This window comes from Mobula hypostoma, chromosome 17 (assembly GCF_963921235.1).
Source record: "Mobula hypostoma chromosome 17, sMobHyp1.1, whole genome shotgun sequence".
Lineage (NCBI taxonomy): Eukaryota > Metazoa > Chordata > Chondrichthyes > Myliobatiformes > Myliobatidae > Mobula > Mobula hypostoma.
In genome coordinates, this window is record NC_086113.1 from 97,957 (window position 1) to 119,490 (window position 21,534).

At 40.6% G+C, this 21,534-nt stretch overlaps 1 protein-coding gene across 1 annotated transcript; it reads left to right on the forward strand.

Annotated features, from left to right (window-relative positions):
• Positions 1–4,664: 4,664 nt before the first annotated feature.
• Positions 4,665–10,817, forward strand: il6 (interleukin 6 (interferon, beta 2)). Its single transcript, XM_063069398.1, has 4 exons — positions 4,665–4,832; positions 6,331–6,444; positions 9,424–9,564; positions 10,668–10,817. The coding sequence occupies exons 1-4, from the start codon at positions 4,665–4,667 to the stop codon at positions 10,815–10,817; spliced, it is 573 nt and encodes a 190-aa protein (XP_062925468.1).
• Positions 10,818–21,534: the final 10,717 nt, after the last annotated feature.

A 21,534-nucleotide genomic window follows, 5' to 3' on the forward strand; every position in this document is an offset into this window, starting at 1 on the left:
AAGAGATAGAGGAACAGACATGTAGGCAGATTACAGAAAAATATAAAAGCAACAGGGCAGTTGTAGCCAATGTAAACAACCCACTGAAGTGCAGCATCACAACGAAGTGGACTGTAAGTTTAGTAATAATAGGGTAGAAACAGTCCTTGTACCTGATGGTACCTATTTTCAGGGGTTTGTTTCTTCTGGCTCATGAGGAAAGAATGTCTGCAGTGAGAGGGGTCTCTGATTATGCTGGATGATTTACCGAGGCAACCAGAGGTGTGGACACGGACCATAGAGGGGAGGCTGGTTTCCATGTTGGTGAGCTGTGTCTACTGCTCTCTGCAGTTTGTTGTCATCTTGGGCAGAGTAGTTGCCATATCAAGCATTCATAGAGAATATTTTTGGAACACTTGTTACAGATCCCTGTATCGTCACAGATCTGTCATGGTCAGGTCTGTGAAGTAGGCGTTCTGGTTCACGGTCCAGTCCATGTACTCCGGACTCCGGGTCTTCTGGCTGTCCCTTGTTTCAGTTGGGCTTAATCATAGGCACCTGATGCTCGTCTTGGGGCTGAGAATATAAGTGACCCTGGGTTCGAGTGTGGTTGCTGGTTTGTCTCGTCAGTATCCCGTCCTTGCCTTTGTGGGGTAAGTCAGGCCGTCTTTGCCGGTATCCTGCGGTTGGATCTGTCCCTTCCTGTCCTTGCCTCTGTTGGGTAAGCCAGGCTGTCTTTGCTGTTACCCTGAGGCTGGACTGTTCCCTTCCCTTCCCCATCCTTCTGGAGCCTTGCCCGCAACCTGTGTCTGGAACCTTGCCCGTAACCTGTGTCAAGTTCTACCACTGGAGACCAGAGCCTTGCTGTGTCAAAATAAGGAACTGTCTATTGTTGAGTTGTAACTGTCTTTGTCCATGCCTTTGCTAGGTAGGTCCGGCCGTTTGCCGCCTCCTAGTGTTGGGAACCGTCTCATCGTGATCAGCATTCTATGTAAAGCCCCAGCCCCAAGTCTTGTTCCCAAGGAGGGGTCCTGACTCTCTGTTCCGTGTACAAGTCCCAACCCTAAGTCCTGTTCCCAAGGAAGGGTCCTGACTCTGTTCCATGTCCCTGTGTTCCTGTCTCTCAAGTCCAAGGCTCTGTGTTCCCGTGCTCCAGACCAATGCTCTGTGCTCCTGTCCTCCCCAAGACCAAGGCTCTGTGTCCTGCGTTCATGTCATCCCAAGTCCAAGGCTGCGAGGTTCCTCTCATCCCAAGTCCAAGGCTCAGCTGTTCCTGAGTACCAAGTCAAGGCTTCATGTTCTCATCCTGTCCATGTGCCTCTTGTCCTGTCCAGTAGCCTCGCCCAGTCCTGTCTCCCAGGACCACGTCATGTCTTTGCCTAGTTCCAGAGTCCGAGCCCGAGTCAAGACCCAGGTTCTGCGTCCTTGTTCAGTTTCCAGCTCAGAGTCCAAGCCCAGGCTCCTAGCCCAGGCTCCTAGTTCTCAGTTCCTTGTCCTGGTCCCGCTTGCCTAGCCAATGTCCTAGCCCAAGTCTGTGATCTTGTCCCAGCTCTCTAGTCAAGTCCTGTTCCTAGTACTTCAGTGTCTGTGTCTTGCATTTGGGCCCGCTCCCAGCACCCCACCTTATGACAAGATCAGCAACAAGAGACATTGATTAACACATAAATGGTCTTGTACTGTAAGTATTGATTCGAGATTATTTATCATTTTGAAATAACATTTTACAATATACATAGTAATAGTACCCACAATACTCACTACATTCCTTCTGAATGACAAGATCATACAAATAGGGAAAGCCTATAGAATTCAATGGACAATAGACAATAGGTGCAGGAGTAGGCATTTGGCCCTTTGAGCCAGCACCACCCTTCACTGTGATCAAATGGAAAATGATGTTCTTCAGAAATTATGCACACTACAAGGCTTACTCTAAGAAAATGCTGCAGAGAAGAGTGCAGGACGATTAATTCCACTCAGTGGGAGAGTGATTTAAGGAGAGTGGAGCAATCTCCGGATGGATCCACTGTATCTTCTACAGTGAGACAATGATATCCAACAGGAGAGAGCAGGAGGATGATTATCAGAGATCAAGACCACGAATCACGGATAGCAGAAATAATATTCCTAGAGAATCGCTTAGATGTTTCCCAGTGAACCACGCAAAAGTTTGCGGAGAGCAGTGGATTGATTAGCAGGGTCCTGAAAATGGGTCTCGGCCCGAAATGCCAACTGTTTTTTTTTCCATAGATTCTGCCTGGCCTGCTAAGTTCTTCCAGTATTTTGTGCGTGTTCTTTTGGATTTCCACCATCATAGAAACATAGAAACATAGAAAATAGGTGCAGGAGTAGGCCATTCTGCCCTCCCAGCCTGCACCGCCATTCAGTATGATCATGGCTGATCATCCAACTCAGAACCCTGTACCAGCCTTCCCTCCATACCCCCTGATCCCCGTAGCCACAAGGGCCATATGCGGATGTTCTCGTATTTGTGATTAACCGGGATCAGTACAATAACCTTCATGGCATTCCTGCTATCGAAAGCACCAATGAATGTCGGTCCAGACTTTAATTGGCAGGAAGGAAAGTCATCCCAGAGAGCAGTTGCCGGAAAATAGCTGTGGCGAAGATGGTGACAAAGTTAAGCAGCCTAGTGTTCAAGGACCGCCTCCAGCGAGCTCATCTCCTTCAAGTTTGCTTATTGGTACTGAGGGCGCATGTAAAATTAAAGAGAGACAAAGGAAAATGTTCAGTCTTTGAATATTTCATCCTTACCCCCACCGTAAAACAAGATATGCTAGGAAGCCAGTTGCTTGACAAACGAATGGCAGTCGTGGACTCCGTCAGGCAAATCGTTATGTGTGTTCTTGATGTGAACCTAGACGGCAGCTCCCACAACCGAGACTTCGTTTAAACGAAATCGCTTCATTCCGATATTGATGTGTTCGCTTAATGAATGATCAATCTTCTAAAACATGTTTTAATTACTTTTAAATTGTTTTAAATGTAATATTTGTATTTGCAGCGTTTGCTAAATTTGGTATCGTTCCTTCTTCCAGTTTCAATGGTCTGATGACATGGTGATACTAAAACGTCATGAAATTTTATTTCACTGTTCCCTCCCTAGTCATTACTGAGATCCAGGATTTTAATGCAAACACTTTTATTCCTGACACAATTAGCATTTTTCTAAGTATAGCAAATGTCATCGGTTTACGTTGAGTTCAAATCGCCAAGGTTGGGCAATGCACTGACCACTTTCCTAGTATTAAAAGAAGATATGATAAGCTATTTTTCACTATATGTTGTCAAGATTCCTCATTTGAAGGAAATATATTGTTCACCTGGAATATATATTCCATTTTCAGAATAGAATGTTATTTTATTAGTCACCTTTATTATGTACTTACACAAACCTTCGTTTGGCTATACTTAACTATTACATTCGTGACATTTTAACAATTCAAAATCCGGATTTTGTGATATTCTCATTGAGATTCTGCGCCTTCTTTCAAGGAACGGAAGGTTTCAGATTTTGACGTTTTAAATTTATTTTTGAGGAAGATATATAAGATCTCAAAGTATCTTACTAAAATCAACCCGTTAAGACGGATATAGGCGAGATCTGTAGACCTGTTTAGCCCTAAATATCTATTAGAGGTTTGAAGTACCTACAGAAATAATCATGTACTCTGTACACGGATATTGGTTAGTTTGTGCTTGCAAATTTCTTTTTATCAATCTCCAACAAAACTGACTTGACATTAAGATCAGTAAACGCCTTAGAGATCCACTACAGAGATAAATAATATGCATGCGCCAGGCTTACTTCTTGTTACACATGCTGCAGTAAGGTCCGTCTCTCAGAAATTGTGATGCAAAATATTGGTGAGATCAGTCTCGATAGAATGATTTGCTTTCTGTGAGAGAAAGAGGAGAAAGAGGGATGTGCGATAGAAGGGATGGAAAAGGAAATTATTTTTTCCATGTTTCCTTCGGACTTAGAGCCATTTGCCCAATTGATTTTATAGTGACTCCAAGAGCAATTCTATTGGCAATTTTCTCCGCAATCTGCTATTATTTGCTGTACTGTATAGCCAAAATATCCGAACTCGCTAGATAATTGCATTTTTTTCAAAATATTGCAGGATCATTTATTGAGCTGGCGTTAACTAGCTATATAATCACCACTGTTATTTCAGAAAATATTTATAAACTTAGTATTAATTTAAAAATAGACACGGCTTCCCCTACGCTGGGGATTCCTCGCGTTCATGAGGAACTTGAAATGACATTGCCTGAATTACAAAATCCGTTCTTGGGTATTTCGTTGGGGAATCCGGTAAGTTATGCTCGCCAATAAATAAATGTCCAGAAGTGGCGGTGACAACAATCTGTTGGCATTCGAAAACCAGACGATCAGCTGGCGGACCTTGCGACCCTAAGCATGCCTTCACTATACCGTTAGTGAAACCTTTGATCCGTGTGTTTTACCTCTGGTCCTAGGCTCAGAGGAATTTCACAGCAACACACACACACAATGCTGGAGGAACTCATCATTTTGTGTGTGTTGCTTGAATGCCCAGCATCTGCAGATTTTCTCTTGGTTGTGAGAGGAATTTCACAGCTTCTCTCTCTCTCTCTATCTCTCTCTGACAGACCTCTGCCTGCCTGTCGCCCTGCTGATGTACCTGACGGCCGCCCTGATATCTCAGGTAACCGCCTCCCCACTTGCTGAATCTTCGGGAGATTCTGAAAACCTTTTCGAAACGAGCCAAGATTTAGGAGAGCTGAATCTGGAATCCCTCGCCCTTTACATCCGGAGTGTTGCCGTACAACTGCGCAACCGGCAGGTGAGTTTGGACGTTTCCCGAAAAAGTGTATTCGAAGTCATTCGAAAAGCAAATCAAAGAAAGTAGCCAGCAGATTAGGCAGCATCTATGCATACAGCGTGTTCTCAGCCGCTGATGATTTGGCCTTCACAGCTGTCTGTGAATTCCAGATTCATGTCTGGCTAAAGAAATTCCTCCTTATATCTGTTTCAAATGGATTTCCTTGTATTGTGAGGCTGTGTCCGCGGCCCTAGATGTCCCCCACCATTTGGAATGTCCTCTCCAAGTCCACTCTTTTCAAGTTCCTGAGAGTCAAGATTTTTTCAGGATCTGACCTGGTCGCAACATATCGATGCAGCTATAGAGAAGGTAAGACAGCGGCTAGATTTCAACAGGAGTTTGAAGAGATTCGGTTTGCACGAAAAACTCTTGAAAACATCTATAGATGTACCGTGGAGAGCATTCTGACAGGCTGCATCACTATCCAATACGGTGGGGGAGGGGCGGGTTGGTGCGACTGCATAGGACCAAAAGAAACTACAGAAAGTTGTAAAATTAGTCCACTAAATCTTGGGTACTAGCTCCGTAATATCCAAGACATCTTCAAGGAGCGGTGCCTTAAAAAAGGGACGTCTGTTACTAAAAACCCCATCAACCAGGGCATACCCTCTTCTCATTGTTACAATCAGGAAGGAGGTACAGAAGTCTAAAGGCACACACTCAGCGATTCAGGAACAGCTTCTTCCCCTCTGCCATCCGATTCCTAAATGGACATTAAACCCATGAACACTACCTCACGTTTTTAAAATATATATTATTCATGTTGTTGCACTATTTTAAACTATTCAATATACTTATATACACTTACTGTAATTGATTTACTTGGTTGTCTGTTTATTTATTATTTATTTATGTTTGTTTAATTTATATATTATCATGTATTGCATTGAATTGCTGCTGCTAAATTAACAAATATCACGACACATGCCGGTGATAACAAAGCCGATTCTGATTCTATCTGGACCTTTCAATATTCGATACATTTTAATTAGATCCCTCCTCATTCTTCTAAAGTCATGGATGGTGGTGTATTTGGTCAGCTATGTCTCAGATATACGAAGAAAGTAGTGGGAGTAGCCAACAGATTAGGCAGAGAAACAAGGCACGCTAAAGTCGTTTAATATCACGACTCGCCGTTTCCGGCAGGATATAGTTATCTGCAATCATTGAATTGGACATTAAGTGACGGGGGCTTTCAAATAGCAGGTTGCAGGATGACCTGCTGTTGCTGGGGCGTGTTTAGCTTGGTACATGAAGCCAAAAATAGAGAGGTTAGAGTGGGAGTGTGATGGAGCTTAAAACAGCCGAATAGGGGGTGATAGGAAGTAATGCACGTGTGTTTATCATCACTTTACTGAAAATCTGTCCCGAGAGAAAAAAAATGTAGAGATGTACCCACTGCGTTTACTGCAATGACTTTCATAGTGATAACAAACATATTTGATGTGTTATTTTGCAGTTGTGTGATTTTTTTTCCCTGTGTGACGGAAGTATGAGTTCGCTGCAAATGTACAACATGCAGCTGCCACAACTTACGCAAGGTGACCGATGTTACAGGAGGTCCTTTCGAAAGGTGAGATATTTTCACTTAGTTTGTAAGTCCACTGTTTTAATAGTTTGTTAAATTCAACTTTACTTTCTCTTTCATACTGTAATCCTCCTTGTATCTCGGTGCGATAATGCCGCATAAATAGAGTTTTCTGTATATGAGTACCCGAAGTCTACATATATTAGAAGAGATTTGTTCAGCGACAGAAGCAAAATTAAAGCAATTAACTTTCATGATCAGAACTTCAGATTAATGTAGAACAAACAGAAATGCTCGACATAGTCAGCAGGTGGAGCACCAGTGAAAAGTTAACGTTTCAGGTTAATGTCTCAGATTGAAGTACTGTTTTAAGATTACAGTAAATCAGTTCTGCAAATCACAGATAATATTAATGAGTATATATCTATTATAAATAAAATATGCATAACTTGGCATATACTTCAATAAATAAATAGATAAAGCCAGCAATTTCATCAAGAATGCATATCTATTAGATATTTAACACCAGACATCCATTCTGCCCATGTAGCATATTATTTCCAATTTTTACTTTGGGTTGAACTTTTATGCCATTGTGTTCCAAATAAAATTCTAAATGTCCTCGCTATATTTGTAATATAAACGCTTGATGCTGAAGGTGACGCTCATGCTTTGGTGATATATAAAGGACCCCACCCAGCTCATTACATTACCATGCAGAGAAACTCCAATGCTTCAGTCATAATTCTCAATAATAGCAGAAGATATGACTCCAAGAGAAGGCAGAATTTATCTGTGCGTCCTTACCTTATTATCTCTCTCTCTTCAACAAAACTGCAGCCAAAGAGTGTACTCAGTTTTATTCAGTTCTGAGTAATTTTGTAAGTAAACTAAGAGCAAGGGGGTTGTCAGGAATAGTAGTTTAATAGGAATACTTAGGAATGAATCAGTATGTTAGTTTTCAGATCATGGAGCTGTTTACCTTAATCATAAACTTCTTGAATAAGTTTCTGAAATGTTAGGGCAACATCGCACTAAAAAGAGCATGTCACAATTCAGTTGCTGGTTGTGGATCTTTTCTGGGCACGAAGCCTAATCCTAATGCTAATGCATTTTCCTACAGTAGAGTGATATTTAAACAGCCGGAAATGAACACAAAATATAGAACAGGACAGCACAATAAGACCCACAATGTAGCACCAACTTATAAAAACCTACCCCATGGTTAATTATAAACACAAAATAATCTGCAGATGCTGGGGTCAATGACCCCTCACCCTCATCTCCTCCATTTCCTGCAGTTCGGCTCTCACCCCATCCTCCCACCACCACAACAGGGACAGAGTTCCCCTTGTCCTCACCTACCACCCCACTAGCCTCCGGATCCAACACATTACCCTCTGCAGCTTCCGCCACCTTCAACAGGACCCCACCACTAAGCACACCTTTCCTTCTCCGCCTCTCTCCGCCTTCCACAGGGATCAGTTCCTCCGCGACTCCCTGGTCCACACGTCCCACCTCACGGATCTCCCACCTGGCACTTATCCCTGTAAGCGCAAGTGCTACACCTGTCCCTACACCTCCTCCCTTGCCACCATTCAGGGCCCCAAACAGTACTTCCAGGTGAGGCAACACTTCACTTGTGAGTCTGTTGGGGTCATCTATTGCATCCGGTGCTCCCGGTGCGGCCTCCTCTACATCGGTGAAACCCGACACAGATTGGGGGACCGCTTCATCGAGCACCTCCGCTCCATCCGCCACAACAGATAGGATCTCCCAGTAGCCACCCACTTCAACTCTGCTTCCCACTCCCATTCAGATATGTCCATACATGGCCTCCTCTACCTCCATGATGAGGCTAAACTCAGGTTGGAGGAGCAACACCTCAGATACCATCTAGGTAGTCTCCAGCCCCTTGGTATGAACATAGAATTCACCTGGAACCTACCAGCCTTCTCCTTCCCACCCTCCCCCCACCTTCTTTATAGGGCGTCTGCCCCTTCCCCCTACAGTCCTGACGAAGGATCACGGCCCGAAACGTCGACTCATCGTTTCTACGGATGCTGCCCAACCTGCTGAGTTCCTCCAGCAGTGAGTGAACACTCCAGTGAGTGTTCCCATGGTTAATTTAACCTTTCTCGTACATGCAGCCCATGACCCTCAGTTTTCCTGGCATCCATAAGTCTATCTAAGAGTCTTTCAAATGTTTCAATTGTATCAGCCTCCACCACCACACCCCAACAGTGCATTCTAGGCACCCACCACCACTCTGTGTGAAAAAAACTACCTCTGACATCTCCCCTAAACTTTCCACCACTCACCTTAAATGAATGTCTTCTGGTATGGGCATGAGCACCCTGGGGAAAAAGGCATCAACTGTGCACTCTACCTTAACCTCATAGTCGTATACACCTCTATCACGCCTCTCATCCTCTGTCTCTCCAAAGCAAAAGGCCTGGCTTTCTAAATGTTTCCTCATATTTCTTTAGCCAGACAGTGGTGAATCTGTGGAATTCTTTGCCACAGGAGCTGTGGAGGTTGATAGATTCTTGACTGGTCAGGGCGTGAAGGGATATGTGGAGAAGGCATGAGATTGGGGCTGAGAGGAAAATTGGATCAGCCATGATGAAATGGCGGAGCAGACTCGTTGGGCCAAATGGCCTAATTCTGCTCTTATATCTATGGTCTTATAAGACATGTGCTCTCTAAGGCAGCCAGCATCCTGGTAAATCTTCTCTGATCCCTCTCTAAAGTTTCCACATCCAAGTGATTTGGGGACTCATGAGACTGTGGATGGTGTACTAAAGGAATGCAAGAGCTTCAGAATGAATTCTCTACAATTCTTTGTTGCAATCAGTGGTAGATTTAGTGTGGCTCTTGCTTGTAGCAATTTACTGCAGTGACAACTTTTTTAATATAAATATTCCACACATTTGAAGTCTCAGGTCTGAACATGGATACAAGAGATGATGTGTGCATCTGTAGTAATGTTCATTAACAAAAGGATTTTTAATTGTTTTGTAGAAAACATGTTTGACAAAGATCGTCAAGAGCCTTCATGAGTACAAAAGCTATCTACAATTTGTAAAGCAAGGTACTGAAGATGAGAAACACCAAGTGGACTCAATGCTGATGAGCATGAAAAATTTAGCTGATTTACTCCAGGTAAGAACTGCCATGATTATTTTTCTGCAGCTTATTAATTCAGTCATTGTACAAAGTATTTTCTCAGCTAATATTAACAAGTACTGTAATGCCAAAAGCAGAACCACCAAGCAAGAATAAGGGAGAATGTCAGACAATCCTGTTTGAAATACTGTAGCTTCTCAGTACTGGAATTTAGATCTTGAAGACTAGATATTTGTTACAACAATGTGTTTCTTGGCCTTGTAGAGCTTTCAAGGTTTTAATTGGTCAAATACACCAGCGATTTTACATGCAAAGCAGAGCCAAAAGAGCTGAATACAGCAATTAGCATTCACAGGAAATTATACCCGTAAAATTGCAGATTTTTTATATCCAATTTTTTTCTGCATTTTTACAAATATACAAAAAAGCAAGTATTTCAGGACCAAGGCAGCGTTACCTATAAACATCATTCCCTTCCAAAAGTGCCCTTATTTCAGATATATCGCCGAAAAAAGTACATCATTAGTTTGAGAAATTTGCATATCCAATTGAAATTCTTGCAAGTTAACTCCATTTCAATTCCTTTTGCATTGGCTATAACATGGATTTAATGAATACTATTCTAAATTATATCAGCTGATAGTAACAAAATTGTTTTGCCTGCATCTCAGTTAGTTATTATTATTGTTTTATTCATACCCTACAATAAGTTAAAATTTTGTTTTCAATTACTTAGTGGGTAATTCTCTTTCCTCATGGATCAGCAATTTAATTGCAGCCACCCTGGACAAAAAGCCAAGTAGTATTGGAAATACTAACTACACTGTAATACACAAACAACAGTCTGAGCTCTGACCTTAATTAGATCCATTGATGATCATCCCTTTAAATAACTCACACTTAATTTTCTAGGAACCTTGGTGAGGCAAAAGAAAGTTCTTTCCTGGAGACAGAAATCTAGGAAATCAACTTATATTAAGGATAACTGGATGATAAGAAACAGAATTAAACCCTGTAGCTTCCCTCAGATCTCAGGTTTTTATTACAATAGAATGATGATATTTTGTTTTCTTTTTACTGTATTCTTCCACTACCATAAAATTGAATTACTGAAATATCTTCTATTTTCTATTTTCTAGACCAAAATTCATCAGCAGCATGAGGAGGTTTTAATCCCAGACATGTTGTCTAAGGGTGTCTGGAATAAACAAGTGAAAATTCATGTGATTCTTAGAAATTTTGCTCTTTTTATGGAGAGTGCAATTCGTGCCATCCGATTCATAAAGTGAATCCCTGCAGCTGTTCCACTTTAACAGTCACAACTCTGACTGAATATTCTAGTTCACATGAGTTCTTGTGTATGATATGCTTTCAGAAGAGAGCTATGTAGTTCTGTATTCAAAATAAGAAATTTTATTTCTAGTTCAGTTCTGTGAAATTGGAAGTTTTATTTTTACTATACTATTTATTCATTCATTCATTCATTTATTTATTTATTTATTGAGACTATGGTTCCACTGTTGCTCAAAATTCCAGTTTGCTGTTTGGCTGTGAAGTTAATAAATCACTGTCTTTTATTCTGTGATGAGAACTGCTGCGGGCATCACATAGTCATGATAATTTATTACACTGTATTTAAATTAGTGGTTAAATTAAATGTATTAATTTATTTCTACCTGTAAATTCAATGGGCAAGTATTCTATGCAAATAAACACATCAAATAAAAGAACATACTTTTCAATACAATAAATTGAATACTTTGCCTTTTCTTTGAACCTGTCTGCCATTTGTTGGATATGTCACCTTCTCCCAGAAAGAACAAAAGTTCAAGTTCAAGTTTATTGTCATTTCAGCTGTATACATGTATATCGGTAAATGAAAGGATGTTCCTCCAAACCAAGGTGCACAACACAGCACATGTAAATCACACACAACACATAAAATAATATTACCATAAATAAATTACATAAGAACATAAGAAATAGGAGCAGGAGTAGGCCATCCAGCCCATCGAGCCTGCTCCGTCATTCAATAAGATCATGGCTGATCTGTCCGTAAACTCAGCTCCATCCACCTGCCTTTCCCCCATAATCCTTAATTCCCTTACTATGTAAAAACCTATCTAACTGTTTCTTAAATATATTTACTGAGGAAGCCTCAACTGCTTCCCTGGGCAGAGAATTCCACAGATTCACCACTTTCTGGGAAAAACAATATCTCCTCATCTCCATCCCAAATCTACTCTCCCGAATCTTGAGGCAATGTCCCCTAGTTCTACTCTCACCTACCAATGGAAACAACTTTCCTACTATCTTATCTATCCCTTCCAAAATTTTGTTTGTTTCTATAAGATCCCCTCTCATTCTTCTGAATTCCAGAGAGTATAGTCCCAGATGACTCAATCTCTCCTCATAGGATCTCTGGAATCAACCTGGTGAACCTCCTCTGCACTGCCTCCAAAGCCAGTATATCCTTCCTCAAGTATGGAGACCAGAACTGCACACAGTACTCCAGGTGCGGCCTCACCAGTACCCTGTATCGTTGCAGCATGACCTCCCTGCTCTTGAATTCAATCCCTCTAGCAATGAAGGCCAACATTCCATTTGCCTTCTTAATAACCTGTTGTACCTGCAAGCCAACTTTTTGCGCTTCATGAACAAGCACTCCCAAGTCCTTCTGAACAACAGCATGCTGAAATCTTTCATTATTTAGATAATAATCTACTCTTCTGCTATTCCTTCCAAAGTAGATGATCTCGCATTTACTAACGTTGTATTCCATCTGCCAGACCTTGTCCCACTCACTTAACCTATCTATATCCCTCTGCAGACTCTCCACATCCTCTGTACAATTTCCTTTTCCACTCAGTTTAGGGTCACCAGCAAATTTTGCTATGCTACACTCAGTTCCCTCTTCCAAATCATCAATGTAAATGGTAAACAGCTGCAGGACCAGCACCGACCCCTGCAGCACCCCACTCACCACTGACTGCCAACTGGAGGAACATCTATTTATACCAACTCTCTGCCTTCTGTTGGTTAACTAATCCACTATCCATGCCAATACACTACCTCCGACTCCATGCATCCGTATCTTATTTATAAGTCTCTTGTGCAGCACCTTATCGAACACCTTCTGGAAATCCAAGTATATGACAGCCACCTGTTCCCCTCTATCCACTGCACTCATTATGTCCTCAAAGAACTCCAGTAAGTTTGTCAAACAGGTCCTGCCCTGTCTGATTCCATGCTGCGTCTGTCTAATGGAACTACTCCTTTCTAAATGTTTTGCTATTTCTTTCTTAATGACAGCTTCAAGCATTTTTCCGACTACTGATGTTAAGCTAACTGGCCTATAGTTGTCCGTCTTTTGCCTACATTCTTTTTTAAAAAGTGGCATGATATTTGCTGTCTTCCAATCTTCCAGGACCTGCCCAAAGTCTAGAGAGTTTTGATAAATGATTACCAACGCGTCTACTATAACCTCCACCAATTCCTTCAGCACCCTGGGATGCATCCCATCAGAACCAGGAGACTTATCTACCTTCAGGCCCTCTAGTTTGCTCATCACTATCTCTTTAGTGACAGTGATTTTATCAAGGTCCTCACCTCTTATTTCATCCATAACATCCTTCTTTGGCATATTAGACGTGTCTTCCACCATGAAGACCAACAAAAAATAGTCGTTCAATGTCTCAGCCATTTCCTTATCACCCAATATCAATTTCCCCTTCTCGTCTTCCAAGAGACAATAGACAATAGACAATAGACAATAGACAATAGGTGCAGAAGTAGACCATTCGACCCTTCGAGCCTGCACAGCCATTCTGAGATCATGGCTGATCATCTACTATCAATACCCAGTTCCTGCCTTGTCCCCATAACCCTTGATTCCCCTATCCATAAGATACCTATCTAGCTCCTTCTTGAAAGCATCCAAAGAATTGGCCTCCACTGCCTTCTGAGGCAGCGCGTTCCACACCTCCACAACTCTCTGGGAGAAGAAGTTCCTCCTCAACTTTGTCCTAAATGACCTACCCCTTATTCTTAAACTATGCCCTCTGGTACTGGACTCTCCCAGCATCTGGAACATATTTCCTGCCTCTATCTTGTCCAATCCCTTAATAATCTTATATGTCTCAATCAGATCCCCCCTCAATCTCCTTAATTCCAGTGTGTACAAGCCCAGTCTCTCTAACCTCTCTGCGTAAGACAGTCCGGACATCCCAGGAATTAACCTAGTGAACCTACGCTGCACCTCCTCCACAGCCAGGATGTCCTTCCTTAGCCCTGGAGACCAAAACTGCATACGATACTCCAGGTGTGGTCTCACCAGGGCCCTGTACAAATGCAAAAGGACTTCCTTGCTTTTGTACTCCATTCCCTTTGTAATAAAGGCCAACATTCCATTAGCCTTCTTCACTGCCTGCTGCACTTGCTCATTCACCTTCAGAGACTGATGAACAAGTACTCCTAGATCTCTTTGTATTTCTCCCTTACCTAACTCCACATGGTTCAGATAATAATCTGCCTTCCTGTTCTTGCTCCCAAAGTGAATAACCTCACACTTATTCACATTAACCACCATCTGCCAAGTTTCTTCCCACTCACCCAGCCTATCCAAGTCACCTTGAATTCTCCTAACATCCTCATCACATGTCACACTGCCACCCAGCTTAGTATCATCAGCAAACTTGCTGATGTTATCACAATGCCTTCCTCTAAATCATTGACGTAAATCGTAAACAACTGTGGTCCCAATACCGTGCCCTGTGGCACCCCACTAGTCACCACCTGCCATTCCGAGAAACACCCATTCACTGCTACCCTTTGCTTTCTATCTGCCAACCAGTTTTCTATCCATGTCAATGTCCTCCCCCCAATGCCATGAGATCTGATTTTACCCACCAATCTCCTATGTGGTACCTTATCAAATGCCTTCTGAAAGTTAAGGTACACCACATTCACTGGATCTCCCACATCTATCTTCCTGGTTACATCCTCGAAAAACTCCAATAGATTAGTCAAGCATGATTTGCCCTTGGTAAATCCATGCTGGCTCGGCCCAATCCTATCACTGCAATCAAGATATGCCACTATTTCATCTTTAATAATGGACTCTAGCATCTTCCCCACTACTGATGTTAGGCTAACAGGGCGATAGTTCTCTGTTTTCTCCCTCCCTCCTTTCTTAAAAAGTGGGATAACATTAGCCATTCGCCAATCCTCAGGAACTGATCCTGAATCTAAGGAACATTGGAAAATGATCACCAATGCATCCGCAATTTCCAGAGCCACCTCCTTTAGTACCCTAGGATGCAGACCATCTGGACCTGGGGATTTGTTAGCCTTCAGTCCCATCAGTCTACTCATCACTGTTTCCTTCCTAATGTCAATCTGTTTCAGTTCCTCTGTTACCCTATGTCCTTGGCCCATCCACACATCTGGGAGCTTGCTTGTGTCTTCCCTAGTGAAGACAGATCCAAAGTATTTATTAAATTCATCTGCCATTTCTCTGTTTCCCATAACAATTTCTCCCAATTCATTCTTCAAGGGCCCAACATTGTTCTTAACTATCTTCCTTCTCTTCACATACCTAAAAAACTTTTGCTATCCTCCTTCATATTCCTAGCTAGCTTGCGTTCATACCTCATTTTTTTCTCCCCGTATTGCCTTTTTAGTTGAGTTCTGTTGCTCTTAAAAATTTCCCAATCATCCGTCTTCCCACTCACCCTAGCTCTGTTATACTTCTTTTTTAATGCTATGCTATCTCTGACCACATTGACTTTAGCCACCCTCTTCCACTTTATATATTTATAAAAACTTTTGCTATATGTTTTTATATTTTGTGCTAATTTACTTTCATACTCTATCTTCCCTTTTGCTCAAAGAACAAAATTTTCCCAAAAGGGGGAAGGTGTCATGCGGGTGAGAAACTGCTAGAAAATTCAGCAGTCTAATGAACAAGGAGGTAATTAAAAGAGAGAGAGGACTCTGACTTTGTTTTGATAACACTTTTAATTGTGACCTTGAGAGAGAGAGAGTATGGCACCAGCTGAGACACGAGCTGGGAAGTCACCATGGTAACAGCTCAGAGCAGTTGAGCTAACGGACAGTTGGAATTTCGGATGGATTGTAAAAGTTGATCTTTTTGTCTGATAAGGCAGAGGAGACACAACATGGGAAAACTGTGGAAGCTACCCAAGAAACCACTGGTGGAGATTAAAACCACCACGAGGGTGGAGGCTACGGACCGATTAATTTCAACCCATGATTACCAGTGCGGGTAAGAGCTTGCCTGTGGGGGTCTGCTGGTGGTGAACCCGTGCCGTGGGTTAGTAGACCGTTCCCTAGAAGGGGCTCTGTCCATTTGTGTCTGTGTGGGGGTCACACAAAGTGACTCTGAAGACTTTGGAAGCAAGAACAACCAAAGCTGCCAACTTGAACATCAACTCAATTAACCCTCTCTCTCTCCATCAATTCAACTCGACACAACAAAAAGTGAACTGAACTACTTAAACTTAACTGACACTGTAAGACTGATATTTACCTCCAGGATGATTATTTATTTTTGTATCCACACACACATTTATGGATATATATAGATATTTATAACCTGAATCGTATTATCCGGTTTAATGATATTAATTCATAACAGTAATAAATATAGTCTTAATTTACAGTAAACCAGACTCCAAGTGTGTTCCATTTCTGCTGGTCCTTTTCAGCCCGTCACGGGATTCATGACAAAATCCACTACCAAAGTCGAAGCCGTTTGGGGAAAAAAAAGAAAAAAACCTCATCAGATAATAAAATATGCTATTAACCAAAGTCTGTACTTTAACGAGAAGTCAAAGGTTATAAAAATAATTTTTTAAAAGCCCCCCAAATTTTGAAAATCTTGGTTAGATTCTGAAATTGAACAACGAATCTTTTCTAAATTTAGGCACGCCATAACATCCCATATCCACTGAGCATGGTTAGGCGGAACAGCATCCTTCCATTAAATAAAAGTGTCCTCCTAGCCATAAGAGAGATAAAAGGCAGAATGTACAAATCAGATGTCTTCAAGATGATATCATTCCTTCCAACAATATCAGATAGGGCTGTCAAAGGATTAGGCTTAAAATTAACTTTAAAGAGTACAGAAAAAGTTTGGAATACTTTCTTCCAATATTTTCCAAGACTTGGACATGTCCAAAACATATGAATAAATGAAGCTTCTCCATTGTTACACCTATGACAGTAGAGAGTGTTACGTACCCCATAACTAGGTTGCCAAACCAACAGAAATGGATCACTCAGTTGGAGTCTGGATTACTAGAACTAAGAAAGTTTTATTAAAAAAACAAGCAACACAGTACTCTAATCAAAAGGATAATTAAATGCAACAGTTCAGCAATGATAAACACACATGTACACAGAATTAAGATAACAGGATCAATCGTCGTCTCTATCGTCGTCTAGGGGTAAATGACCAGCTTCAAAGTGGCGCAAAGTTCAGTTCAATTGAATTCAGTTCAGTTCGCAGTAATCACTACCATGGGAGATGGACAGTGGGGGGAAGGAGAGAGAGAGCAAAACGAATGAATATTCAAACGGCTTCCACACAGACCTTCGATATTCTTCGCAGTCAGCTTTCGGGCGAGCCCTTTGTGATGTCTTCTGAGGTCACCGACCGTGACCCCTCCATTTCCATCGATCGTTTCTCTGCGGTGAACCTGGCACCCAGGCAAGGGCGGACACACACCAGGTTCCCGCTGATTGTGCCTTTCCACCCTGCGCATCTATGGCTTGGTCCCGCGACCAGCCTTCCAAAACTTCCCACCGACTTGTGGGAGAAGCACCGCTTCCAGGGTCTCGTTACCTCGGGGTGTCGTGTGTGTCTTGCCTTAGCGAACCTGTCCCTTTTTATCCCCCTGCTGGGGTATCGCCTGTCCATCACTTCAAACAGTTCAGGGTTCAGAGGGGGAGCCGATCTTGACAGCTCTCCTTCCATTAAACTCTCCCGTCCCTTCATTAACATCTCCAAATGCTGCTCCATTGTTTTCCTTATCTCTCTTTCTCCTGAAGACAGGTGGCAGACCAACTGCTGATCCCACTGGTGCCAGCACAGGCCAGCTAACATCTTAATCTATGTGTATTCTCATCACAAGAGATATATCCATATAAAAACGAGATAACTCATCCTTGGTCATATAAGCCCTATGCACCACTTTAAATTGTAGGAGGGAATGACGAGCACATAACGATGAAGTATTAACCCATTTAAAAATTTCATTCCAAGCTTCTTCAGAAATTGAAGTCTGTAAATCTTGTTCCGAAAGATTTTTGATTTTGTCTAAAGGATCATTTCTCATAAACAACAACATATCATAAATATTGGATATTGAACGATTATAAAATGATTTCATATGAAGAATTTCGTCTAATACATTCTTATCAGGACTATTAGGAAATGTATATAACTGAGATCACAGAAAATCTCTAATTTGTAAGTACCGGAAAAAAATGAATTTTTAGTAAACTATATTTAGTTGACAATTGTTCGAACGAAGAAAGGCTTCCTCCAATAAACTGATCCTGGAAACATGTAATGCCCAATCCTTCCCATTGTTTAAAAACTACACCAGTCATAGAAGACTTAAAAAGATCATTTTTAAAAATGGGACTGGAAAGGAAGTATCTCAATGAACCAAAGTGTTTCCTAAATTGTATCCAAATCCTCAAAGTATGCTTGACTACCACATTTTCAGTTATCTTACTTAAGGATAAAGGAAGTGAAGATCCCAAAAGAGAGATAATAGAAAATTTATTAACCGTGTTAGCTTCTAAAGAAACCCACCTGGGACAATCCTCTTGATTAATATAGTATCACCAAAATGTGAGATTTTAGCTGCCCAATAATAGAACCTAACATTTGGTAAAGCTAAACCTCTGTTCTTTTTAACTTTCTGGAGATGGACTTTATTCAATCGAGGATGTTTATTTTTCCATATATAGGAGGATAAAATAGAGTCCAGAGAGTCAAAAAAGGATTTATGAATAAAAACGGGTAAAGCCTGAAAGAGGTATGCAAATTTAGGTAAAACATTCATTTTAATAGAATTAATTCGACCAATCAATGATAACGAAAGGCACGACCAATTTGATAATGTTCTTTTCATATAATTTATTAAAGTAAGAAAATTTTCTTTAAATAGGTATTTATAATTCTTAGTAATTGTTACACCCAAATAGGTGAATTGGTTTCTTACAATTTTAAAAGGAAGGTTAATATCAGTTGATACGAAATTATTCAAAGGAAAACGTTCACTCTTGTGTAGGTTCAATTTATATCCAGAAAACTGACTAAAACAAGAGAGTAAAGAAAGCACAGAAGGTAACAAAGTTTTGATCATTAGAAATGTAAAGCAATAAGTCATCCACATAAAGTGAAACCTTGTGGATAGTACCCTTCTGAAAAATACCAGTGATATCATTAGATTCTCGAAAAGCAATAGCTAAAAGTTCTAAGGCCAGGTCAAAGAGCAAAGGACTCAAAGGGCAACCTTGTCTGGTTCCACACTGAAGTTTAAATGGTTTAGAATTCTGAGAGTTAGTAAGAACCTGAGCAAAATGAGATAAGTACAGTCATTTAATCCATTGAATAAAGTTGGACACAAAATTAAATTTTTCTAAAATTTTAAATAAACAATGCCATTCAACCCCATCAAAAGCCTTCTCAGCGTCTAAGGATATCACACACTCCGATATCTCCTTAGAAGGAGAATAGATAACATTTAATAACTGACGAATATTAAGGTGAGAATATCAATTTTTAATAAAACCAGTCTGATCATCAGAAATGATAGATGGTAAGGTATTTTCCATCCTACAGGCCAGAACTTTAGATTGGATTTTAGCATTAACATTAAGTAAGGAAATTGGTCTATATGAAGAACATTCAGTTGGGTTCTTATTTTTTTTAATGATAAGCGAAATAGAAGCTTCATGAAAAGATTGCAGCAACCTACCTGACTTAAAAGAATCTGAAAAAACTGAACATAAATGAGGTATATGCAAAGAAGAAAAAGCCTTATAGAATTCTCCAGAAAATCCATCAGGACCTGGAGCTTTCCCTAAATGCAGTGAGCGTACAGCCTTGGCTATTTCTTCGTGAGAAATAGATTGATCCGACCGTTTTCAGTTATCCACAGAAAGCGTAGGGATATTTAATTGGTCTAAAAGTTATCCATTACAGTATTATCTTTAAGAGGATCAGAACTATAAAGTTTAGAATAAAATTCTCTAAAAGTATCACTAATTTCTAAATGATCAGTTGTCCTAATACCGTTAGCTTTATAAAATTCTTTAATCTGTCGTTTAGCACTAGAAGTTTTAATTTGGTTAGCCAATAATTTACCTGTTTTATCTCCATGAATATAAAATTGACTTTTATCCTTATGGAGTTGAGTTTCAATAGGCTATGTCAGGAAAAATCATATTTAGTTTTAAGTTCAACCTGTCTTTTATATAAAACAGGATCTGAAGTCAAAGCATATTCTTCATCTAATTGCTTCAGCTGATTGTCTAAATTAATTCTCTCTTTATTAGCTTTTTTCTTAACACTTGCAGTATAAGAAATGACTTGTCCTCTAATATATGCTTTAAAGGCATCCCATATGACAAGGCTGGAAGTCTTCTCCACAGTATTCTCTTCAAAAAAGGGAGTAATTTGCCTCTCCACGAACTTTAAGAAATCCTTGTCAGATAACAAAGTCAAAGTAAAACACCAGAATCTGATTGTCTGAGGAAAACTAGGAAGATTTATGGATAAAAGCACAGGACCATGGTCAGAAATAGCAATCTTTTTATATTCACAAGATCAAACTAATGGAATCATCTGGTTATCAATAAAAAATAGCCAATTCTGCAATATGTAAGATGAACATGAGAGAAAAATGAGTATTCTCTATCTGCTGGGTATAAGAAAAGCCATATATCAACAATACCACATTTCATTAGAAATGAATGAATAAACAAAGCTGATTTATTAAGTGTCGCTGGTTTAAAAGAAGACAGATCTAAGACTGGATCTAACCAGCAATTAAAGTCTCCTGCCATCACCAATGAGTACAAACTCAGATCAGGCAGAAACGAAAAAAAAAAAGCTCAAAGAATCCTGGATTGTCTATATTTGGACCATAAACATGAGCAAATACCAACAATTTATTCTCTAATTTCCCTGATACTATGACAAATGGCCTATTAGTATCAGAAACAACCTTGCGTTGAACAAAGGAAACTGTATTTTCTATAAAAATCAAAACCTCCAGATTTGGCCTGAAAACAAGAATGAAAGTCTAATCCTCTCCATCGGCTAAAAAGACGTGAATTATCAGAATTATGTACATGGGTTTCTTGTTAAAAAATAATTGGGACCTTAAGTTTTTTAATATAGGCAAAAATCTTATTTCGTTTCAAAGGGTGATTTAATCCTTTCACGTTAAGACTAAGTAAATTAATACTATACAGGTGTCCCCTGCTTTTTATGAAAGACCTACATTAGTTACCTGTTCTCGCTAACAGAAGGTGTTTTCACTGTTACGAAAAAAGGCAACACGTGAAAAAAGCAGCGTGCGATAAAAGGCAGCGCACACCCCGAGCAGCCAAGTTCCGCCCCCGGAACTGCATTCTAGCTGGCATTGCTTAAACACATGCCTGTGAGCAGCCGTTAGCAAGATGAGTTCTAAGGTATCAGAAAAGCCTGAAAGAGCTCGTAAGGGTGTTACACTTAGTGTAAAACTAGACATAATTAAGCATTTCGATCGTGGTGAACGATGTAAGGACAACACGAGTTCGGCTTGTGGAAGTTGATGAAGATGATGTTGAAGAGGTTTTGGCATCCCATGACCAATAACTGATAGATGAAGAGATGATGCAATTGGAAGAGGAAAGGATAACAATCCAAACCGAATCCAGTAGCGAACGGACCGAAAGTGAAGTCGTCCAGGAACTGAATGT